Genomic DNA, 21,004 nt, shown 5'->3' with positions numbered 1-21,004 from the left:
CCCGTTAAGAATGAAACCGTAGAAAAACGTGATTGAATACAAGTTAATTTTTTCAGAAATAAAATATAAGTGGTTACATTTTTTATAAGTTTTTCTACCGAGAACAAGATGCCAAAATCGTTTTAGAAAATCAACGATGATTAAGTCGATTTAGTCAAATATGTTTTTTTTTTTTATAAAAAACTGCAGAAATTCATAACTTCACTTGTTTTAATTTTTATTTTTCATGGAAGTAGAGAATGGTATTGTCTCCTTTACTTTTTCTTATTTTAAATTTTTAGAAATCAAGAGTGTCGTAACTTTTTCTTTGAAATTTTTCTTGAATAAATTTAGAATAATTCTTTTAGTATAATTAAAAAAATTGATTAAAAAGAAGACCACCAAAAATGATCAGTTGACTAAACTGATGATTGAAAAATATGATTAAAAAATATTATGACACATTTAAGCATCATTACGGTACTCTTGATTATAAAAAAAATGTGAAATACAAATAGTTCTTATAAATTCTGAAATTAAATCAACCGATTTCAGAATTCAATCACAACACAAGATGTAATCATTGGAGCATGACATGATAAAGGGAGTGTATTAAAGAAAATATCTCTCATGATTCATGAAGCACCTGTGAGGTTTCATTATTAATCATCCTATTTATTTTTATTTAAAGCAAAATTATCAACTCATATTCAATTCATATTCATTGATTTCAAATGTAAAATTTAGGTATAAATACATATTTGGTATCCTAACTTTTTCGGAAAGTTAAATTTGGTACCCAAACTTTAGGAATGTTCAATTTGGTACCCAAACTTTTTAAACGGGTTTATTTTGGTACCTTCCGTTAAACACTACATAACGCCGTTTGGCTTCTGTTGAGGTGGCACTGTGCTGGGGATACGTGGCAAAAACAATGGTTCAGATAAAATGAGTTGGAATCCCCTTTATTTGTAAACTTTAAGTGTCCTATCTCGTGGAGAGTGCCCTAATAGGTGGTTTTCTCTTCTTCTGATTTTTCTAGACATTGAAGAAATGTCAAGGGCTGAATCATCTTCCTCTTACTCTCACAATTCATGGTTGATGCGAAATCAAAGCTTGTCGTGTAATAGTGGTGGCTGTAGAAAATCAAAAAAATCAGCACGCATTCATCAACTCAAATATAACCAAATATTCTTCTTCCACTGCCAAAGCTATATCTTCCACTGCCAAAGCTCCATCTTCCACCGCTGAAGCTTCTTCTTCCCAGCTTCGCCCTCTCCAACGAACGAAAGGAAATCTTCGTCCTTCTTCTCCGATCACTGAACGCAAATCAACCATTGAACCCTAATTCCCAAATTTTGCTTCTGCCCTAGTTTTGCGTTCTGCAAAATTTTCGATTTCACATCCCTTATTTTCCCCCAAATCGACAACAACGCTTTTCTAAAATTTTTTACTTCACAAATTTTTTACTTTGAATTTTTTTTTACCACAAAAATCACGTGCCCAACCATTGTTTCTGCCACGTATGTCCTGCACAGTACCACCTCAACAAAAGCCAAACGGTGTTATATAGTGTTTAACGGAAGGTACCAAAATAAACTTGTTTAAAAAGTTTGGGTATCAAATTAAACATTCCTAAAATTCGTGTATCAAATTGAACTTTCCGAAAAAATTAGGATACAAATTTGTATTTATACCTAAAATTTACTAAAAAAAGTTTAATATGATCACCATTGTCAAAAGTAATGAAACTAAGTTTCAAATCTCACTTGAGAATAACCATGTCCCATTTGAAAATAGTCTATATTATCATAAAAATAGTCTATACTTTTTTAGAATAAACGAATTATTTGTCTATGTATACAAAGACGTCATAAGATATTCCAAATCTGATGATCAATAAAATTTTGATCTTAAGAGATAAAGACAATAATTTAATATTCTGTGCAACAAATATATCATTTAATATTCTGACGTCATTTGATTCGGAACATTGTCAAATGATGAATAAGGAAGTAAAAACCCTAAAAACTTCAATGATATATTTTTTTGTACAGTCACACGAAATAAAAATCTAAAGTGCTGTCAAAACGTGTGAAAGTACAATCCACCGAGCAAGTTATTACAACACTTGTAAAACAGTCATCAAAATTTAATATACACGAAAGAATAAAAGTTATAGATTTATAAAATATGATATGATAAAAAAATATTTAATAGGTGTACATAAAATGAATATTATATATATATATATATTCTTTAAAATAAGCAAAACAATTTTGTATCCTAAAATTTTTTTTTTTAAATATTTACTTATATATGTATATCTTAAGAAGCTACAGTAAGCTAAATATGCAAAATTTTTGTAGTGATTTCGCCGTAGTTTCATTTTCTTAATATAGTTTTTGAGAGAATATTCAGATTATAACATTCCCTTCATATTTGTATATTCTAACTCTAAGACACTGTCTCACAAGTAGATTTTGATGCACTTGGATTGGATTATTTTGGTCACCAGATAATAATTCACTTATCCAATCTCAACAAAACAACTTTCTAATTTAATTTGCGTAATAAATTAAAATTTTCTCATTGATTTGACTCTGTTTCAAAATAATATATTTATTTTAACGGTATAAATTAAAACGATCGAAGATATTTGTAAGTGTTTTGTAAGTGTTACGATGATTAATCTTTTCATTTCTTTCGATTGATACATGATGATATGTTGGAATTGGGTTAATTAACAAATATCAAGATAGACTAATATCTTAACATTGAAAAATATTACAAAAAAATTGAAATTTAGACGGATTAAAAAACCAAATTTAGAAAAAAAAATAGTTTAATCACACGGAAATTTTCGTTTTAATTACAAAATTTTAATTGGGTCAATTTCTAAGTTTTCAATTGGGTCATAATTTTTGAAAATTTGTTTCAATTTGATCTTTGTATTAGGACATCACTGACGATATTAACTGTGTGTCACGTGTCGGCTCGTGATTTATTTTTTAATTTTTTAATATTTTTTAATATTTTTCAATAATTTTTTTTCTTGAAAAAAAGTTTACACATGTCAAATTAGGATTTTACCATGTGTCAGCTTGTGATTTTTTTTATTTTTTTAATTTAAAAATAAACTATCACATGTCAAAATATGGTTTTGCCACGTGTGAATTATTTATGTGAAAAATCTCGATTTAGTCCTTGTATTTGTCATTTTGTCTCAATTTAGTCCAAACCTTGTAAATTTAAGTAATTTCATCCCTTCCGAATTGAGACCAAATTTGACTTTTATATCAATATTATAATGATAATTTTATTATAATAGATATTTTTAACCAAATTAATTTTATTTAAATTTAAATTTTGCATTGAACTTTATTTAAAAAATTTGTTTTAATAATTTCTAAACAACTTTATAAATTCAAATGTAAAATTTTAAAATACTTTTATATAAGTTACAAAATTCAATGCAAAATTTAAATTTAAATAAACTTGATTTATTTAAAAATATCTATTATAATAAAAATATAATTATAATATTAATATAAAAGATAAACTTGGTCTCAATTTGAAATGAATGAAATTACTCCAGGGACCAAATCGAGATTTTTTACATAAATAATTGACATGTGACAGAACCATATTTTGACACGTGACAATTTTTTTAATTTTAAAAATTAAAAAATTAAAAAAAATCACAAGTTGACATGTGGCAAAATCCTAATTTGACACGTGTCAACTGTTTTTACAAGAAAAAAAGAAAAAAATAAAATTATAAAAAAATTATAAAAAAATTATAAAAAAAATAAGAAAAAACAACAAGATGACACATGGTACATAGTTAACGTTGTCAATGATACCCTAACGGAAAAGACCAAATTGAAACAAATTTTCAAAAAACAAAATCCAATTGAGATAGTTTAGAAGTTGAGGATTCAATTAAAATTTTGTAATGAAAACGGAAACCTTATGTATGATTCAAACGATTGAAGATATTTGTAAGTATTACGATGATTAATCTTGTCGGTTCTTTCAATTGATACATGATGATATGTTGGAATTGGGTTAATTAACAAATATCAAGATAGACTAATATCATAACATTTAAAAATATTACAAAAAAATTTAAATTTAGACAGATTAAAAAACCAAATTTAGAAAAAGAAAATAGTAAAGAAAAACTTGTAAGGGTCACTTTTTCATTCACATGTATGGATCCAGTTTAATTAAAAAGGGAGTCCACTTGTTTGTTTTCAGAGATCCCTTCAGTTTTCACTTTATTTTTTTTTTCTCAACTTTCTCCTATTGTAACAGCTTCTATTCTTTATTTTCCTCTAACTCAACTGCTTCCACTCCTTCGAACAGAGTCTGAACCTGAGATTGTTGCGGAGTTCTCCAAGGATCAAACAAAACATTTCATCCCTCTGTGTAAGTTGAACTCCACACATTCGTTTTTTCCCTATTTCCTGTTCGGTTGCATTGGTTATGTCTTGGGTTCTTCCTTAGAGCCCCATTTTTATCTTTGTGCCCATGTTTTTTAACTCTTTAGTTTGTTTCTAGAGTTGTGGTGCTTTCTCTGTTAGCTCTCTTCCTGCAAGTTCGTTTTTAGCTCGAGGTAATGGAAGTTAGGATTTTTAACATTTTTTGAAGCATTTTGTATGTTTTTGGTTCTGATTCATGTTTAAAATGTTTGGTTGATGTTTGTGCTTGTATGAGAATGGACTGCCTGTGGTTTGATATGGATTTTTGAATTTGCATGCGTGAGCAGGTGAGAAACTGAGTTTTCTCGCCCAAGCGAGCAACCATCGCCTAAGCAAGAATAACAGAAAACTCACCCAAGATTTTGCTCGAGTTGTCGCTCAGGTGAGAGGCTTCAGCTTTGAGCAAAGAAGAGCAATCTCGTTCAGGCGAGAAGGCCTCGCTTAAGTAAGAACTCGCAGAACCTTACAATGCCTCTGTTCAAACTCACGTCTAGGCGAAAATGCCTAGCTTAAGCAAGAGAAATTTTATCACTTAAGCGAAGGCTTTTAGCTTGAGTGAGACTGGTGTAGGGACATGCTTCATTACTTGCTCTCTTCTATGATTGGTTGTTTTATTCCTTAAAGGTATGATGTTGTGCATATATGTTGTGGTGCTTTGAGACAGTATTTGATGTGTTTAACATGAGATGATTATTATTATGAGATAACATGTGGACTTGGTGTGGGAATTTCGTGAAGAAATCTCTTTTGATGATAAAGTAGTGTGTGCAATGACTTAAGAATTCAAGTAAGGCTGCATCTTGACATTGTAATGAATCAGTCAAACTCATATAGAGTAGACTAGTTCATGTGGTGAGAGTAGCAGGAGGTCTTAGTTTTTGGCAGGATAATGACCTTAGATAATCATGAATTAATCTTGTGTGTGATAGGATGAAATCCATTGGCAATGGCTCTACAGAGTAGTAGAAGCAAGTAATCAGTGAATCCGATTTTATTACGTGTATCTGGATAATTGAGTTATAGGGTTTGTCATGGTTTGCTACATGTTGCTTATGTTTAATAATTCGCTTGCTTATTATTTTTTCTCTATCTTACCTTTTTCCTGTTTGTGCTATGTTTTTTTTGGTGATGTTTTCCTTTTTGCAACGATCATCAATTCGGTATGATACCTTTTTCCTGTTTGTGCTATGTTTTTTTTTTGGTAATGTTTTCCTTTTTGCAACTATCATCAATTCGGTATGAGCAGATGTAGAGACCTCTAGTGATCAACATAATAATGAAGATGCTGCTGATTAATTAGGCAAGTTAGATCTTGCTCATTGTTAAACCTTTTTTGAAGATTGTTTTCTTTGTAATTCTTTGATCTATTGAGTAACCTTTTACCAATCTGTTCTATGTTGTAAGACATATTTATGGACTTCTGTTTTAGTTATATTTTGGAATGATTGTAATAATTAAAGTCTAATATACTTTCTCTCTTTTTCTCTATATTATTATAATTATGTAATATTTTATTTATTAAAATTATTCTATTAAATAGAATTATATTATTATAATTATATGATATTTTATTTATTAGTGTTATTTATTAAATAGGATATCACAAAACTCATTTCCCTCTTAATTACTTTATATCTCCAATTCATTCACAATTTTAGTATATCTGCAACCAAAATTTTAAAATTACTTTATATCTTAAATATATACAGAATTGTTTAATCAAGAAATGAGAAATAAAATACTTAAAACAAAGAATTAACTGAAAGATGGATTTTTAATCTATTTTAGAAATAAACTTAAATGGACTGAAAAACAGATGTTTGTTTTATTACATCATACTAATAACTTAAACCTTATTGAATTTTCTTTAAATATCACCAATCTTTTTAGATAGATATCCCATCATTAACTTTATTATTGACTAATATCCAAGAAAGAAAAAAAAAAAAAACTCGATCACCACCTCCAGTAGGTTTCCCCTTCCACACACGATTATAATTACTTTCTACCCTCTCTTCTACCTAAAATTACTCAAATTCAATATTCTTTTTTTTGTAACTTTATTATTTACATAATACACAACCTACCGACACATCAAAGTTCACTCCAGAAATTTTAAAATTGCTTCTCTTTGAATCCCAGTTCTTACCACATCCGATAAAAATCCTTCAAATTTAATTACTTCACATTCTTTTTACTTATAAACTAAAAAACATATTTTATATCCTAAATTCACGATAAACTCGCCCAAATATTCAGAGAAATATTACATTTTGAATATTTTAAATGAAAAAAAAATGGCAAGGAGAAATTTTAAATTGGTCATCTTAATAATCAAATGACCCACCGTAGGTCACCTTGCAATACATATGTTGAACTTGTGAAAGAAGACCAATGTCTGAATCTGACAAAAGCTCCCCTTAAAAAGAGACACTGAAACTCTTAACCGATTACTAGTCACTTAATGAAACCAAATGATCATACAAATATCTCAGGATACTAATTAAAGTGACTACTAAAAAATATTAATCAGTCAAATCAGAAGACACCAATGCTTAAGAAAAGCCGATTGGTAACAAAGGAGAAATGATTTTCTTGTAATTAATATTCCAACTAATATTGGAAAGGAGGCTACACAAACATTCTGTAAATGAGGAAAATAGTAGGGCAAAACCAAAAAAAAATGCCCTTCTCTATAACAGAATTTAGCCAAGGAAAATTTACCTTAGCATATCTACAACCGCTACGCCATAGATATTACAGGAGCAAATTACATCAAAACTTTTTCTCGTACAAAATGATAATGTGCCGTCCTGAGAATTCAAAAGGCCCATTTCTAGTTGCTTCACTGACGGTAAATCTTGTTTATCTTCCCAACATTTTCATTCCTTCAATCGTTTATTGGAAACTGAATGAGCCATTCTGAAAGTAAATAAAGAAAACTAAGCATGGACACCCCTTATGATATGAAATACTCACTCCTAACAACCAGTTTCAGGAATAAAAAATCATTAAGTTTAGATATAGATCCTAGTCTTTGACGGGTAGTCATAAAGACACCATTATATATATATATATATATATATATATATATATATATATATATATATATATATATATATATATATATATATATATATATATTCTGGAGGAAGAAAATAAACAGAAACATAGAGAGGGAAAACATGAGATACAAGAGTTCAAAACCAATAATTCTTGCTTTCACACTTTCAGATAAAATCTTATTTTATGTTACCTCGGGGAGCTCATACGCTTTTCCATTTGTTGATTAATGGCATTAGGTGTACTTGATCTAGTCTCAGCATCCCAAGCCTGAAAACCATAGTGAATTGATACAGATAATTAAATCCACGTGAGAAGTTAGAAAAATAACACAGGGCCTAGTATATCAACTTTTTCCCCTAAAGGTATACAGCAAACCACACAATAAAGATCCCAGAAAACAACCAAGTTCAATTACTATCAATGGCACCAATTATTGAGTCTGTACAAATTCCATGTGTCAACCCTTAACCAACTGTTATTGAAACAATTAAACCAATAGCATAAACTTATGGAAAAAGTAATAGATGACTTCTTGTTTTCCAACTGAACTGGAAGACAATAATGAGAGACAAGCAATTGCAACAATACGGTTGAAATGATAAGGGTGTACTTGGATAATGGGTAGATACCAGGGACTAACCACCAAGCCATTACCTTTTAAGCCGAAACTTAAGAAGCCTGTCTAAGACAGCAGTACCAGACGTGAAGCCAGTTCACTCCCCATTCAGTGATTTAGCCTTCACATTGATGCTACACAATTCCATAAACGATGTGATTTCTCTAAGCAACCACTTTCATCTGGAATTTCTAGTCCACATACCCCCCTTATCCAAGCATCACCTATTTCCTTAAATAAACAAGTCAAATCAACTACTAAAAACATTAAGAAAACCCACCTCAGAAGCATTTTCTCTGGGCACTCCTCCATCTTCTGTTTGCAGTTCATTGGATTCAGGATTAACCACATCCCACAAGAAACCATTGTCACGTCCAAGAGAAAGCTTGTCAAATTCTTTATCAACGACTCTGCACTGAGGCTCCACATGCGCCACATACTTCTCTGTAAATTCCATACAGCAAAAAAATAATTCAGAACTTACTATAGTTCAAATAAAGGGGCAAAAAATTAGTTAGACTAGTAACAATGACTTAGCATGATGCATCTACCAGTGTCATGCAGAGAAGCAATTCCTTGAGTCCAGAGAATAAAGTACAAAAAAATATTTACCTCTTGGACCAAGTATGCTGATATTTTCTACCCTAACAGTTAACATAGACTGAACGTCGGGTACTACAAGATATTCTTGAACTCATTCCCAATTGTTAAATTTCCTTCAATAATCAATGTTTGCAATTTCACAAACCATAAAAAATAAAGAACCTCGAAACTATTCTACAGGCATGCATAGTTGATGGAGTGCAAGGGCAGATTCAAATACTTCTTGTCAAGTAACAAGTATGTTATCACTAACCAAAAAGCAAAGAAAATCTCCATAGATCCCCGTAAACACGACAACCAATGATGTCACACTGGATACAGCAACAATAACTAACCCATCAGCCTGTATTATTTGTATATACTATATTCCAATAAATTTTAAACATAAACTAAAAGAAACAACAAAATCAGAATACATTTTTGGAATTGACTTGAACACTTACCTGCTAAGCTTCGAAGGGCATTCTCAGCAGCTTGTTGTTGAGCATCCTTTCTCGTCCTACCCATGCCAACACCTATTTTCTCACCGGTAAATAGTACCTAAACCCAGTCACAAGACAAATTTAAAACACAGGCAATGAATCACTTAAAACAGAGAAGACCATAAATACTTCAGACCATGGGTAACAAACAAATAGCCATATAACAAATTCTAGTTTAAAAACACTGATCAACTACTGTATATTAGTATGACACAACTCATACTACATAAGTAAAGAGTACTGCAATTAAGAATAATTGTTCACCTGACATGCTTACACAGGCATTGCAAAAAAAAAAAAAAAGACTAGAAAGCAAATTTCACTGACCTCAACGGAAAACTGCAAGTCTTTGCTGGTGCTTAGAATGGACTTAAATTCAACCTATAAATGAAAAACGTCAAAATGCAATTAAGAAAGAAAGAAAAAAATTGATCAGTTAGGAGAAGAAGCCACGCACCTTCGAGTTACATCGCCTCCCAATTTCCTGCAGCACTTGAATGGATAGAGGTGGTAATAAGTTCAATTTTCCAGCTTCATTTTGAAGATCTTTACTATTAGAAGATGCATGATTCTGAGATATCCCATCCTCTGCAGAATGTTGGGTCGATAACAAAACATGGAAAACAGCAATTATTATAGGCAAATAAAATGAAAATGAAAAGCCCAGAAACTAGCTTGTCCATAGTATCTGGTCAATTTTCACACACTATTGATCATACATATAAGAGTATCAAATACAACTTAAAAGACTAAAATCAGAATATATTATGAAAATAAACTTTACCAGATAGCAGAGACTTAGATGGAGCATTCTGCCTCTGCAAATCAGAAACAGAAGTTGCCTGCATATAAGCAATATTTCAAATCACGAAACAGTATTCCAATCCAAGAACACTTAAAACATAGTAAAAAGTGGGAGGCAACAAATGTTTGTTGACAAACCTCTTCAGTCTTAAGTTGCGGTGCTTGTTGATGTACGACATTGGGAGGTGAACCTACGACACTATGAGAAAATGGTTTCAGTTGAGCCTGATGCTTTTCGGACTTTACTACATTAGATTCTTTACCAGATGCTATAGACCAATTATTTGTCTGAGTTCTGCTGGTTATATCATCTTCTACCAACCCACCTCCAAATGGCTGCGTTATTGAAGATGCTGATGCTTGATTTGGTGGCCTTGATATCAGAGGAGGTTCAGCTGAAATTTGACCTCTTATATCTGGACCATGTCTCATGCCTAGAACACCTTTTCGCATGTCATAATCACGATCAACAGAGCTGCCTTCATGCTTGACCGGAGGTCCAAGCAAACCAGGTTCTGAAACAAGGTTGGTAAAGATAAAACATCAAAAGAAAGCATACATTTTCGAATGTACAATGCAGAAATCCTAATAGCGTGTGATGTTCCATACTCAATGACGGAATCAGCATTCTTGAAGATCCAGGGCCAGTGACACCTGAAATAATACCAGCAGTTGGCTGAGAGGGTTCATGTCTGAACTCAACACTGTTGGCCATGGGTTGGGCAACTAAGTCAACAGGAAATTTATCACCCTGAAAAGAACAATACATTAAATAAAGGGACAGTTATTGTAGTATCTACAAATGTTCCATGCACGTAAATACCAACATTCATCACAGAAAAGAAATCCCTACCAAGATTTACTAGAAAGTCTGAGAAAACATTGCTACAACATAGATCAGAAATAATACATTGAAAACCAAGGAAACTTACTGGTTGGCTTAACCTCCGTTCAACTTCTGCACCATTGATTCCTTCACTGAGTGGGGCATTAGTATTACCATTTGGCACATCCTGTCATCCAGTGAACATGGTGATATTAGAGCAACAAATAAATAAGCCTCTTCAACACCAATATAAACTAGAAAACACATATCTTCAAGTGTAATACCTCCGACATCAAGTAGTTGCTCACATCTGGAGGATGAGGTAAAGATCCAATATCATCTTCAAAGAAGATTTCAGCAATTCTTTGTAATAAACTCTCATCAAACTCTCTGAGAATATGGGAAAATAATTATTATTCATGGTGGGAAGTTTATTTGAGCTAATGAAACTAAATATCATATAACTTACTTGAAGAAACAACCTCTGACATTGCATGCAACATTTCTCGCTACACAAAGGACTGGGACTGCATTGGCCGTCTAATAAAACAAATACTAAAGTTAAAGTCTCTACCATGGACATTTAGAAGAAAATATTTTTTGCAATAATTATTATAAAATTGCACCTCTGCTTGAGGAGCGTAATAAGGAGTAAAGGCAGGAACAACATGAACCCTAGGCTGGTCCTTGTCTTCCCAAACCTTTGACCGGTCATCAATCACCATTGCCATTTTCGGATGGCACATGCCATCTTGGAAAACATTTGGCAGAGATTTCCGAGAGCCTGAAAATTGCACAATAAGAAAATGAATTGCAGCCAAGAAGAAATTAGCCACAATAAGAACCCACAACAGGACATCATAAAGCAAAAACGAAGTTGTGCAATTTGTATTGGTTAAATAACCAAAAATACAAGATAGAACAATTTATTTTAAGAGGTTCTTTCATTTCAAAATTCTGTGAAAAATGTATCTTGTTAAAGCAAGATTATTCACAGAAAGTTTAAATAATTAGGAACAAAAATGAATCATACCTGATTTGACACAAATGACACGTTCAAGGATTTGCTTTGGACCTATAAGATGAGCCTCAGGATCAAGAAGCCTCCACATTTCCAAAGCATAATCCCTTTCAGCCATAGTACAAACATATACTTCAAAACGCTTGCGTCCTTTTGCAGTTAAATAGCATCTTAAATCCTCCCATGCTGGTCGTAATCTCACTAATACACTAGTATCGCGAATCTGTAAAAAAATCAAGCACATTAAGAATCCCTACATATCAAAAGGCTTCCACACACAAATACACCAATTAAGTGTAATCAATAACTACACCACATGCTTACAAATTCATATGAAAAAAAAAAATCAAGTTTGTATTTTATTTATTTTCTAAAGAGAGAGATGGGGTGAAGATGAATTAGAATGCTTAACTACAACAAATTAAACAAAGTCAATCCATTAAGCAAACCAAAAGCCTGCCCCAGTACATTGATACCATATACATCCATAACAAGGATAAGCATATGCAGGAATCAGTAGCCACCAAGCAATTTAATCGAAATAGAAAGCTAGAATTAAGACTTAATGCAATGTTATTTGCCACTCAGCAATGTTATTTAGCTCGTAACTTGTTTTTGTAACTCAACTGATAATTTGAAGTTACAATTTACACAGGCAAACAAACAAATAAGCAAAAGCTGAAACTGTAAATAAGAAGGAATAACACAAAACACTAAACCATAATAACTCTTAAATGGCCAATCATCCAAAATACGAGATTAAAGAAAGCAGAATGTCACATATCAATAAAACACAAAATGTTGTTATTCTTTGTCTCTCCCCCTTATAATTAATAAAACATTCCTAATTCCGCCAAAAACTACCGAGCAAAACTCTACTCTTCTAACCCAAATCTCTGAAAGCATTCATTTACATGAGTAAAGCAGTAATAAAGTAGATAAATACGAAAACCAGTTGAAAACCAATGCTCCCATTAAACTTCACCTATTCGAAAAAAAAAAACCAAACTTAAACCCTAAAATCCCCATCGAGAAATCTCCAACCACCTCTCAACTCTCCATAAAAATAACCCCAAAGCCCAAACACCAGAAAACTAGCCAGCAACTAAAACCAAATACAAACACAGACAAAGTTCTCACTGCGCAACTATAGTCACAAAAGTCGCAGCAAATTAATAACCATAAAGTCACAAACCTCAGGATTGATGCGTGTGAGTACAATATTCCTATCTTGCAGCCTAACAACCGGACGAATCAGTTTCTCGTGGCTACCGGAATGCGGCGACACCTCCTCCATCTGAACCTTATACACCTTCCCGTTATCCACCACACAATCGCTCTCCGCAAACTGCTTCAGCAGCAACCGGTCCTCCAGGTAGCGCTTAAGTTCCGCGGACATCCCCTGCACCCGCAACGGGTCGATCTCGCGCGAAAGCCAGCCCCTCAAGGCCTCAATTCTATCCTCAAACGACTTCATCGTGTTGGCAACGATGAGAGTCTCGTCCAAATCGAACACAATCGCCAGACACCTCAGGTTCAGCATCCCCAAACACGCGTCGTAGAGTCCTACAGGAACCGCGAAGCACCAGAAGCAGGGGAACTTCTTCCTTTTGCTCGGCATCGAAACGAGGTGAATCTCCTCATCGTTCACCACCACTACCGCCGTCTAAAACGCACCGTTTTTGTCAGAAACACTAAAATTGCAGAAAATAAAAGCTTTATTTACTCATTTCGCGCATTTAATTTATTGATTTTAACCTTCATCTCGTAGAAGCAACTGGCGTGGATGGAGATTAGTTCCTTTTGCTCTGCGGCGACTGAGGAATCGAGCTTGCAACGGACGTTGAATGCGGCAATGGTTTGAAGGATCGACAGCGGAGGGCAGCGCTCGCTCTTGGCGCTGAAGTGGTGGATGCGAATCTCGTTGTTGGGGAAGCGGAAGTTGTGAAACGGTGTCGTCGGAAAAACGTCAAGTTCGCCGACGTGCTTGTCGCCATCGTAGACCTCATGTTTGAACCCTAAACGACTCATCACTCGCGCGCAAAAACGCTTCCGAGTATCGGAAACTGAAACGACGACAGTAGAGACTAAAACGCAAGAGGGAGAGAAGAATGCTCAGGAAATGAGAGTTTCTCGCAGATTCGCGAATGCCGTTTTCCTCTTTCGGTGTTTGGTTCTTCCAATCATCGAAGATACTCTTGCAGAGTCACAAACACTCCCTCTCTCTCTCTATTACAGTCTCTGAGACTCGGAGCATTTTCTCACACTCTCTCTCTTCTTTCTCTCTCTAGCCTGTGTTTTCAAACTATCACAGCGCTTCCATATATATAGGCCCGAAAGAGGGGTTCGGTTGAACAGGAAACGTGGATGTTGTGCGAGATTACGTATATGCCCCGATTCGCTTCCCGGGAGATGTTAAGGTTACACGGGTGGGGACAAATGATGAGGCCCTCTGGGACACGTTGCACTACCATCCACCGTTGATCGCACAATGAAGTGGGTCATGTATCGTACTATTTATAACCTCATTATACATTATCTTCTCTTTCAAAAGGAAATTTTAAATGCATCACTTTATTTATTTTTATTTCTCCATGAATGTATACTCCATACGCTACTTGAAAACATAAATTTTAATGTAAAAGGACATCTTTGCTTATAAAAGTTGATGACATTGTCATGTTATGAATGGTTTCATTTAAGTTTCTAATTCTTTTAATTTAAATCCGTAAATTTAACTATTTATGTTAATTGTCAAATATATTTCATTATTAACACTCAAATAACACTTTAAATATAGTTAATATATTAAATTAACGAATTTCGCTGATTTTAACTTTATTGTTTCCGAACAGTAATACATTTTTATGTACTAATTTATTTTTCTGATTACTTTGTTTGTTCAATTTTAAATGGGTGGGCTGGTAACTATTTCTCTAAATTTCAAATACAAAAAAGTAATCATTTTGGTCTTAATTAAGAAAGTTGGTTAATATTTCATGTGTCTTAACTTATAAAATTTATGGTTTTGAATGGTATACCAATTATTTCTTTTTTAAGTATCTTTAATTATTTTACATATTTTTTTTCTAAAATATAATAAATATTTGAAATAAATGGATAAAGTTTTTCTCCTTCAATCTTATTTGAGAATATTAGTACTTCAGGATATTAAAATCAAGGATAATTTTAGAATAATAATATAAGTTATTTATTAATTTATTATTTTCAACTAATTTTATTAAAGTGGGTGAATTAGTTAGAAATGTGTTATAAATCGAGACAAAGTAAGTATCATTTATTTTCACTAATAATATTTAAAAAAAAAAATTCTCAAGATTGAAAGTTGCTATCGTGTATAAGAAATTTTCATTGAAAATAGAATCTTGTAAACGGTATGCTTGGATGGTATCATTAATTGGGATAAAATAATTAAATTTTAATTATATTTTCCAAGTTTTTCTCTTATAATTAAATTTAGAGAAGTATGTAAATTCTTACTTCTTAAATAGAAAATTACTATAAAAATAAGTATATTTACTGCAAGGAAAATGTCAAATTGTTAGAAGTTTGAAGTTTTTTTATTTCTTCTTTACTTTTATAATGTAACATTCTTGAAAATCACTATTGTCTAAGTGTATTTTTGGCTATGTTTCGCACGCAATTGTTTTCACCGTAGAATAGAAGGTTAGAAAAATATGATAGAAATTATTAATTTAGTCGTTATGTGTAATAAATTTTTAATGTAATAATAATAGTTATTGTCACAAATATGATAAAAACTATAATTCATTAATTTTTAATTTTCAACAAAGTGTTTATTATTGATGTTTTTTATTTATTTATATGTTTTTCACAATTTAATTACAACGAGTTTCATTACGCTCATATGTACATTAAAGCTTCATATATTATGAAAAAAAAATTCATTGTTATCTCTTGTAAAATAACTTCTTTTTACATTGATTTATGTATAATCTCTTTTGTTTTTACAAAAGTTGAGATGTACCTTGAAAAAGTTTTTCAAAAAGCACTAACGAACATTCTTTAATTCAAGGTGTTCTACTAAGCACCAAGACAAACAATATGTACCAAGTAAATATATCTCTGACGTTCGAGTGAAGGTGGTGCCTGCGTGCGTCCAATATGTGCATAAGACAATAATAAGTGTTAGAATGAATACATAATAATTACCTCGTGAACAATGCTATTTATAGTGGTTTCATGGGATTTTACCTAGTTGGACCTAGGTCTCCTAGGCAATTACCTTTCTTAAGTTGTTTAGGATTTTATTAATTCATCTTATGTCTTAATCTCTTTGTTAATTTTGTTTGTTTCTCATGTGTGCCTTCAAATAGGGTTTATGGTATGCTATTGTCATGACCAAGATGTCCCTACTAATATGGCTTCATCTTGGGTTATCGGGATGTTATAGCCAAAATATCTTGTCGACATGATGTCACTCCATGCTAACAAGGTGACTCGGTAACATACGATATACTAGCCCCCTAGACTCAATTTGATCTGAGTATGAGAATCTTTTTGCAAAGAAAATTTGCATTATTTGGTTGTCTTGACCTTCATCCATAGGTATTATCCCTCAAAATTCATAAGCCTTGGAACTTGTGTTTCATATAGATGAAAGTGTTAAGTTGTCACCATTAACAACATTTTCCTCTTCAAGATTATTTCTAATAGGTAATTTGTTTCTAAATCTCTCTTGAAAGGACCTTCTCTTCACACAAACTCTTATATGGTCTACTTCAAAGTTTACATTATGTTGTAGAATGCTAAAGTTGATTGGAAAGTATATAATGTAAATTTATTTTCTTCTATATTTGTAATGAAATCATATACATGTTAAACTTTTGTGTTAGCTTATCTTCTTGAGCCTTGCTTCCAACCAAAATATTTTATTTGCTTCATCCCCCAATTGTCTACTAATTGCCCTCTCAAATCACTTTTTGTTGCTTTTTACTCCACATGCTTTTGTTTAGATACTTCCCCAAAATGTAGATTTGAAGTTCGTTTTAGAACTAGAAAGATGTCTCTCATCATTTCATTTCGACACACTCTATCCAAACTTCTCTCAACTTTCTTTGATATATATATATATATATATATATATTCCACTAACTATGTTGTTTTTTTCATTTTTCACCTGATATTATTATAAAAAATATGTTGTTTCAATGCACCAAATTTGATTACTTAAATTCCAATTTTTGATTGACCCTACTAATGTGTTTTTTGTTCTAGCTTTAAATCATTATCCTCCTTTATTAATGTGTGTTTCATTCTAACTTTAAATCATTATCCAATGGAAACTTACAATGTCAAATGGTTTAACAATAGTTCTATTCATGTTTAATCATGTATCGATATCAAAGAACATAATAAAAAAGTGTAACAACAAATATTTTTAAAAATATTGATAACTTTTGCCGAAAATAATAAACACTTATATATATATATATATATATATATATATATATATATATATATATATATATATATATATATAAACTAAAAAGGTTTCTATATAGAAAGAATATAATCTTCCATGTATGATTTTACCTATAGTTGTCAAAACGGGTCATCTAGTCCGACCTGACCCATCACGGGTTGGTCACTTAGTGAGCTAACCCAACTCAACTCACCTATTAGCGAGCCAAAAAATATGGAACCCGACCCGATCCACCACGGGTAGGTGGGTTAAATGGGTTGACCCATTGACTCATTAAATTAAAAAAATACATTTTTTTCTTCGATCATAAAGAAACTAAACTATAATTCTGATTAAAATATAAATAAACTTCAATATAATCCAAATACAATCCAAAATGATGTTAAACTTCAAATACAAACCAAAATCATAAAAATAAAAATTATTATATAATAACAAATTACAAAAAACTTAACCTGACTCTAAATATAAAACCCAACATAATAAAAAACACTTGTGTAACCATTTATCTACAGGTTGGGAGCTAACTCGACTCACCACGGGTTCAACCCAAGTGAGCCAACCTGCCTCACCACGTGTTCAACTCGAGTGAGCCGGATTGTTGGTGGGTCGGGTTAAAAACTAACTCATACTAAAATTTGTAAAAAAATTTCAACCCAAACTGGTGGTGGACCTGGTTGACCTATTTGTTCTAACCTATTTTGACAACTCTATTTTTACTCGAAAGCCAAGAGATGCAATGTAATATCAACATAACTAACAATTTTTCAATGACATCATATTTTAACATATTTGTTGAAGTAACGTTTTTTTAACTTATAAGAATCCATCAAGACAAAGAAGAATAACATAACAATAAAATACACATAAAAGTGTTATACAACCTTATAATGATCTTTGGATTTTATGTGTTCTTTGTGGATTAGTGAAACTCATGTAAGTATTCACTTTGTGAAATTGTCCTATGAGCTTAAGTTGTCCTCTCCTTAAGAATTTATTCTTTTGTTGCTTGTGAGGTCTTAGTTTTGGGAGAGATATTAAGACGTGCTAACTATATATGATTATGTATTAATGTAACCATGAGTAATTTGTGTACTCATATAACCATTAGTGATTTATGTACTCGTGTAACCATGAGTAATTTGTGTATTCATATAACCAATAGTGATTTATGTACTCATGTAATCATGAGTAATTTGTGTACTTGTATAACCCATAGTGATTCATGTACTCGTGCAATCATTTATCTAACTAGTAAAACTTCTTAAGCAATTTCCTTAATAGAGAGTTGAACATAATCCATGCATTTGGGTGAACCAACAAAAATTGAGTTATTTGTTAGATAAACATTCTTATATAGCCTTCCTTAATAAGAGTTTAAGGACTTCATTCAACCCTATCTCTCATTTCTAGAGTCAGTTGTTCCAATCACTCTTCCTTTAACTTTTGTTACAAAAAAGCTTCCTTGAAATTTCAAAGTTTAACTTTCTAAAACTCAAAATACTTTCTTTATATTTCTACAATTTATATGAATTATGTTGCATATTTCTTTCTTCTTCTATGAAAAATGTTCCCATTCTTGTTTGACAAGAAACTTCATTGTGTAACATTCAATTTGTGTCAACTCATTTTCAATCTTTTACAACATCTAATGTTGTTTTGTTAATCTAATATATACTTTCAATGTCAATATTTTCTTACATTTATTCACTAGTGCAACAAAAACTTTTTATGCCAGTTAAAAAGGCTTTTGATATCGATTCTAGAACTGACATAAATACAAACGATATAAAATTTTGTTCACTTTATATGTTGGTAATGCTACAACCAACATAGAAAGTGTCACTCTCATTTACTCCCTATTTTGCTTCCTCTGCCCCTTCGTTCACATTTGCAAGGTCTATGTTTTTCACTACACCTTTTCTTCACCTCAATACCACTCTCGCCACACTTCTTCGCTAAGAAGGTATGAGACTTTGGAATTGTCATAAAAAACACAATAAACACCAAAACAAAACCCAATACACAAAATAATAGATTAGGGTTCAAGGCTGACTAGAGCAAAAACGAGAGAAACTTGCACAATGAGAGGAATGGCGAGGAGAGGAGCAACACGAGTGAGAAGGAAGAGCAAATGTGAGATAGACTTCAACAATGCAGCGAGGATACTTTAATGAGGAGAGGGAGAAGGAGCAACAATGCAACAAAAATGGGAGAAGAAGTACAGAGGAGGAGCAAATGGAGGAAAGTGAAACAAGAAGATTTAATATATTATGCCACGTATAGTGACGAACCATCAGATATAACCTTATACTTTATTATAGGTTTGTCACTGTTTCACTTTCTATGTCAGTTCTAGGTATAACCGGTATAGAAAATCCTATACTTTATTACAAAATGTCATCGCACCAACTTTCTATGCTAGTTTTAATGATAACCAACATAAAAAGTCTTCTACTTTATTACAAAATTGTCACTGCACAAACTTTTTATGTTAGTTCTAGAGATAATTTGCATGAAAAATCTTATCATATTTATAATTTTGTCATTGCATCACTTATTATGAGAGATGAATTATAATTGTGATAATAAATTGTCATAAAAATTTATTTTTTATTAGTCAAGATTAACATATGTGAAAAAGAAATTATCCTTTTAATTTAAATTAAATCATTTAATGTATATTAAATTTGTTTTAGTAATTTATTCTTTATTATGTGCAATGTAAATGAATTTTACAAATAATAAGAAAGTGAAAACTTGAAAAATCAATTATATAAAAATAAAATAAAAAATTATTAACTAAAAATATTAATGTCACTTTCTGATTTGCTATGTAAATTAACGCTGAATGCACTTTTTATCTGCTTCACACTTTTCTATTAGAATGTTAGTTAGATTTAAACAATTTTTGCATGCCGAAAGAAAAAACAATTTTTGCATACTTATTTATTTAATAATTATATTTTAATTGAAAACAACATTTTTTCCATTTATGAGTATCTCGTGTGATCCATTAAAAATGAAATATGAAACGCAGAGTATTCAAACGGACTATTTTTAATACCAATTTATTAAAAAACATGTTTAAATGGGTGGCGCAACTTATATACCTAACATTAGGTATAACTCATTTTTAATTTTGGCATTGTATATATAAAATCCTTATTTTGATCCTTATTCATGTAAAATATTTTTAGTTTGATCTTAATACATGTTGTAAAATTTTAATTTGGTCCCTTATATATACATATATTTAAACTAACCTATAATGATTAAATTAAAATTACAAGATGTTGAGACTATATTAAGATATATTAACCTAAAATTTCTATGGTTAAACCCTAAAAAACTAATAATCTCAACTCCACACACTTCTTTTGTTTGTACAGTGTTAGGCACTTCTACTCATGTTGTTTGTTGCATTTAAAGCCTAGGCCAACCTCCTAGACTAGCTTTCATACTTTCTAAAACTTTGGACAAAAATAAAATGCAACTTCATCAATATCACATCAAATATGAGACAAATCAACGTGTATCACAAGTGATATTCAAAATTTGATTGATTATACACAAACTTTTGTTGTGTACTTCTCATTGCAATCTACCAAATACAACAAACAATTTTTTTCCAATTGGGAAATAAATGAATA

General features: G+C 31.5%; 1 protein-coding gene across 4 annotated transcripts; it reads right to left on the bottom strand.

Moving 5' to 3' along the window:
- Nucleotides 1–7,021: 7,021 nt before the first annotated feature.
- LOC114185041 (RNA polymerase II C-terminal domain phosphatase-like 2) lies at nucleotides 7,022–14,172 on the bottom strand. 4 transcript variants are annotated; one of them, XR_003604735.1, is made up of 17 exons: nucleotides 13,643–14,172; nucleotides 13,080–13,550; nucleotides 11,897–12,107; nucleotides 11,490–11,647; nucleotides 11,333–11,403; nucleotides 11,148–11,253; nucleotides 10,970–11,050; nucleotides 10,647–10,788; nucleotides 10,176–10,552; nucleotides 10,018–10,075; nucleotides 9,691–9,821; nucleotides 9,561–9,614; nucleotides 9,195–9,291; nucleotides 8,429–8,592; nucleotides 8,187–8,282; nucleotides 7,723–7,799; nucleotides 7,022–7,388 (listed from the first exon to the last, which is right to left on the bottom strand). XR_003604735.1 is itself a non-coding variant. In XM_028072531.1 (16 exons), the coding sequence occupies exons 1-16, from the start codon at nucleotides 13,913–13,915 to the stop codon at nucleotides 7,349–7,351; spliced, it is 2,511 nt and encodes an 836-aa protein (XP_027928332.1). In that variant the 5' UTR covers nucleotides 13,916–14,172; the 3' UTR covers nucleotides 7,022–7,348. The 4 variants fall into 4 exon arrangements, 2 of the variants coding, with proteins under 2 accessions (XP_027928332.1, XP_027928333.1); XM_028072531.1 differs by lacking the exon at nucleotides 8,187–8,282; XM_028072532.1 differs by lacking the exon at nucleotides 8,187–8,282 and having other exon boundaries at nucleotides 10,018–10,051.
- Nucleotides 14,173–21,004: the final 6,832 nt, after the last annotated feature.

The sequence above is a fragment of the Vigna unguiculata genome, chromosome 5 (assembly GCF_004118075.2).
Source record: "Vigna unguiculata cultivar IT97K-499-35 chromosome 5, ASM411807v1, whole genome shotgun sequence".
Classification (NCBI taxonomy): domain Eukaryota; kingdom Viridiplantae; phylum Streptophyta; class Magnoliopsida; order Fabales; family Fabaceae; genus Vigna; species Vigna unguiculata.
The sequence above is the reverse complement of the archived record's forward strand: the minus strand, read 5'-3'. Positions and strand labels throughout refer to the sequence as shown.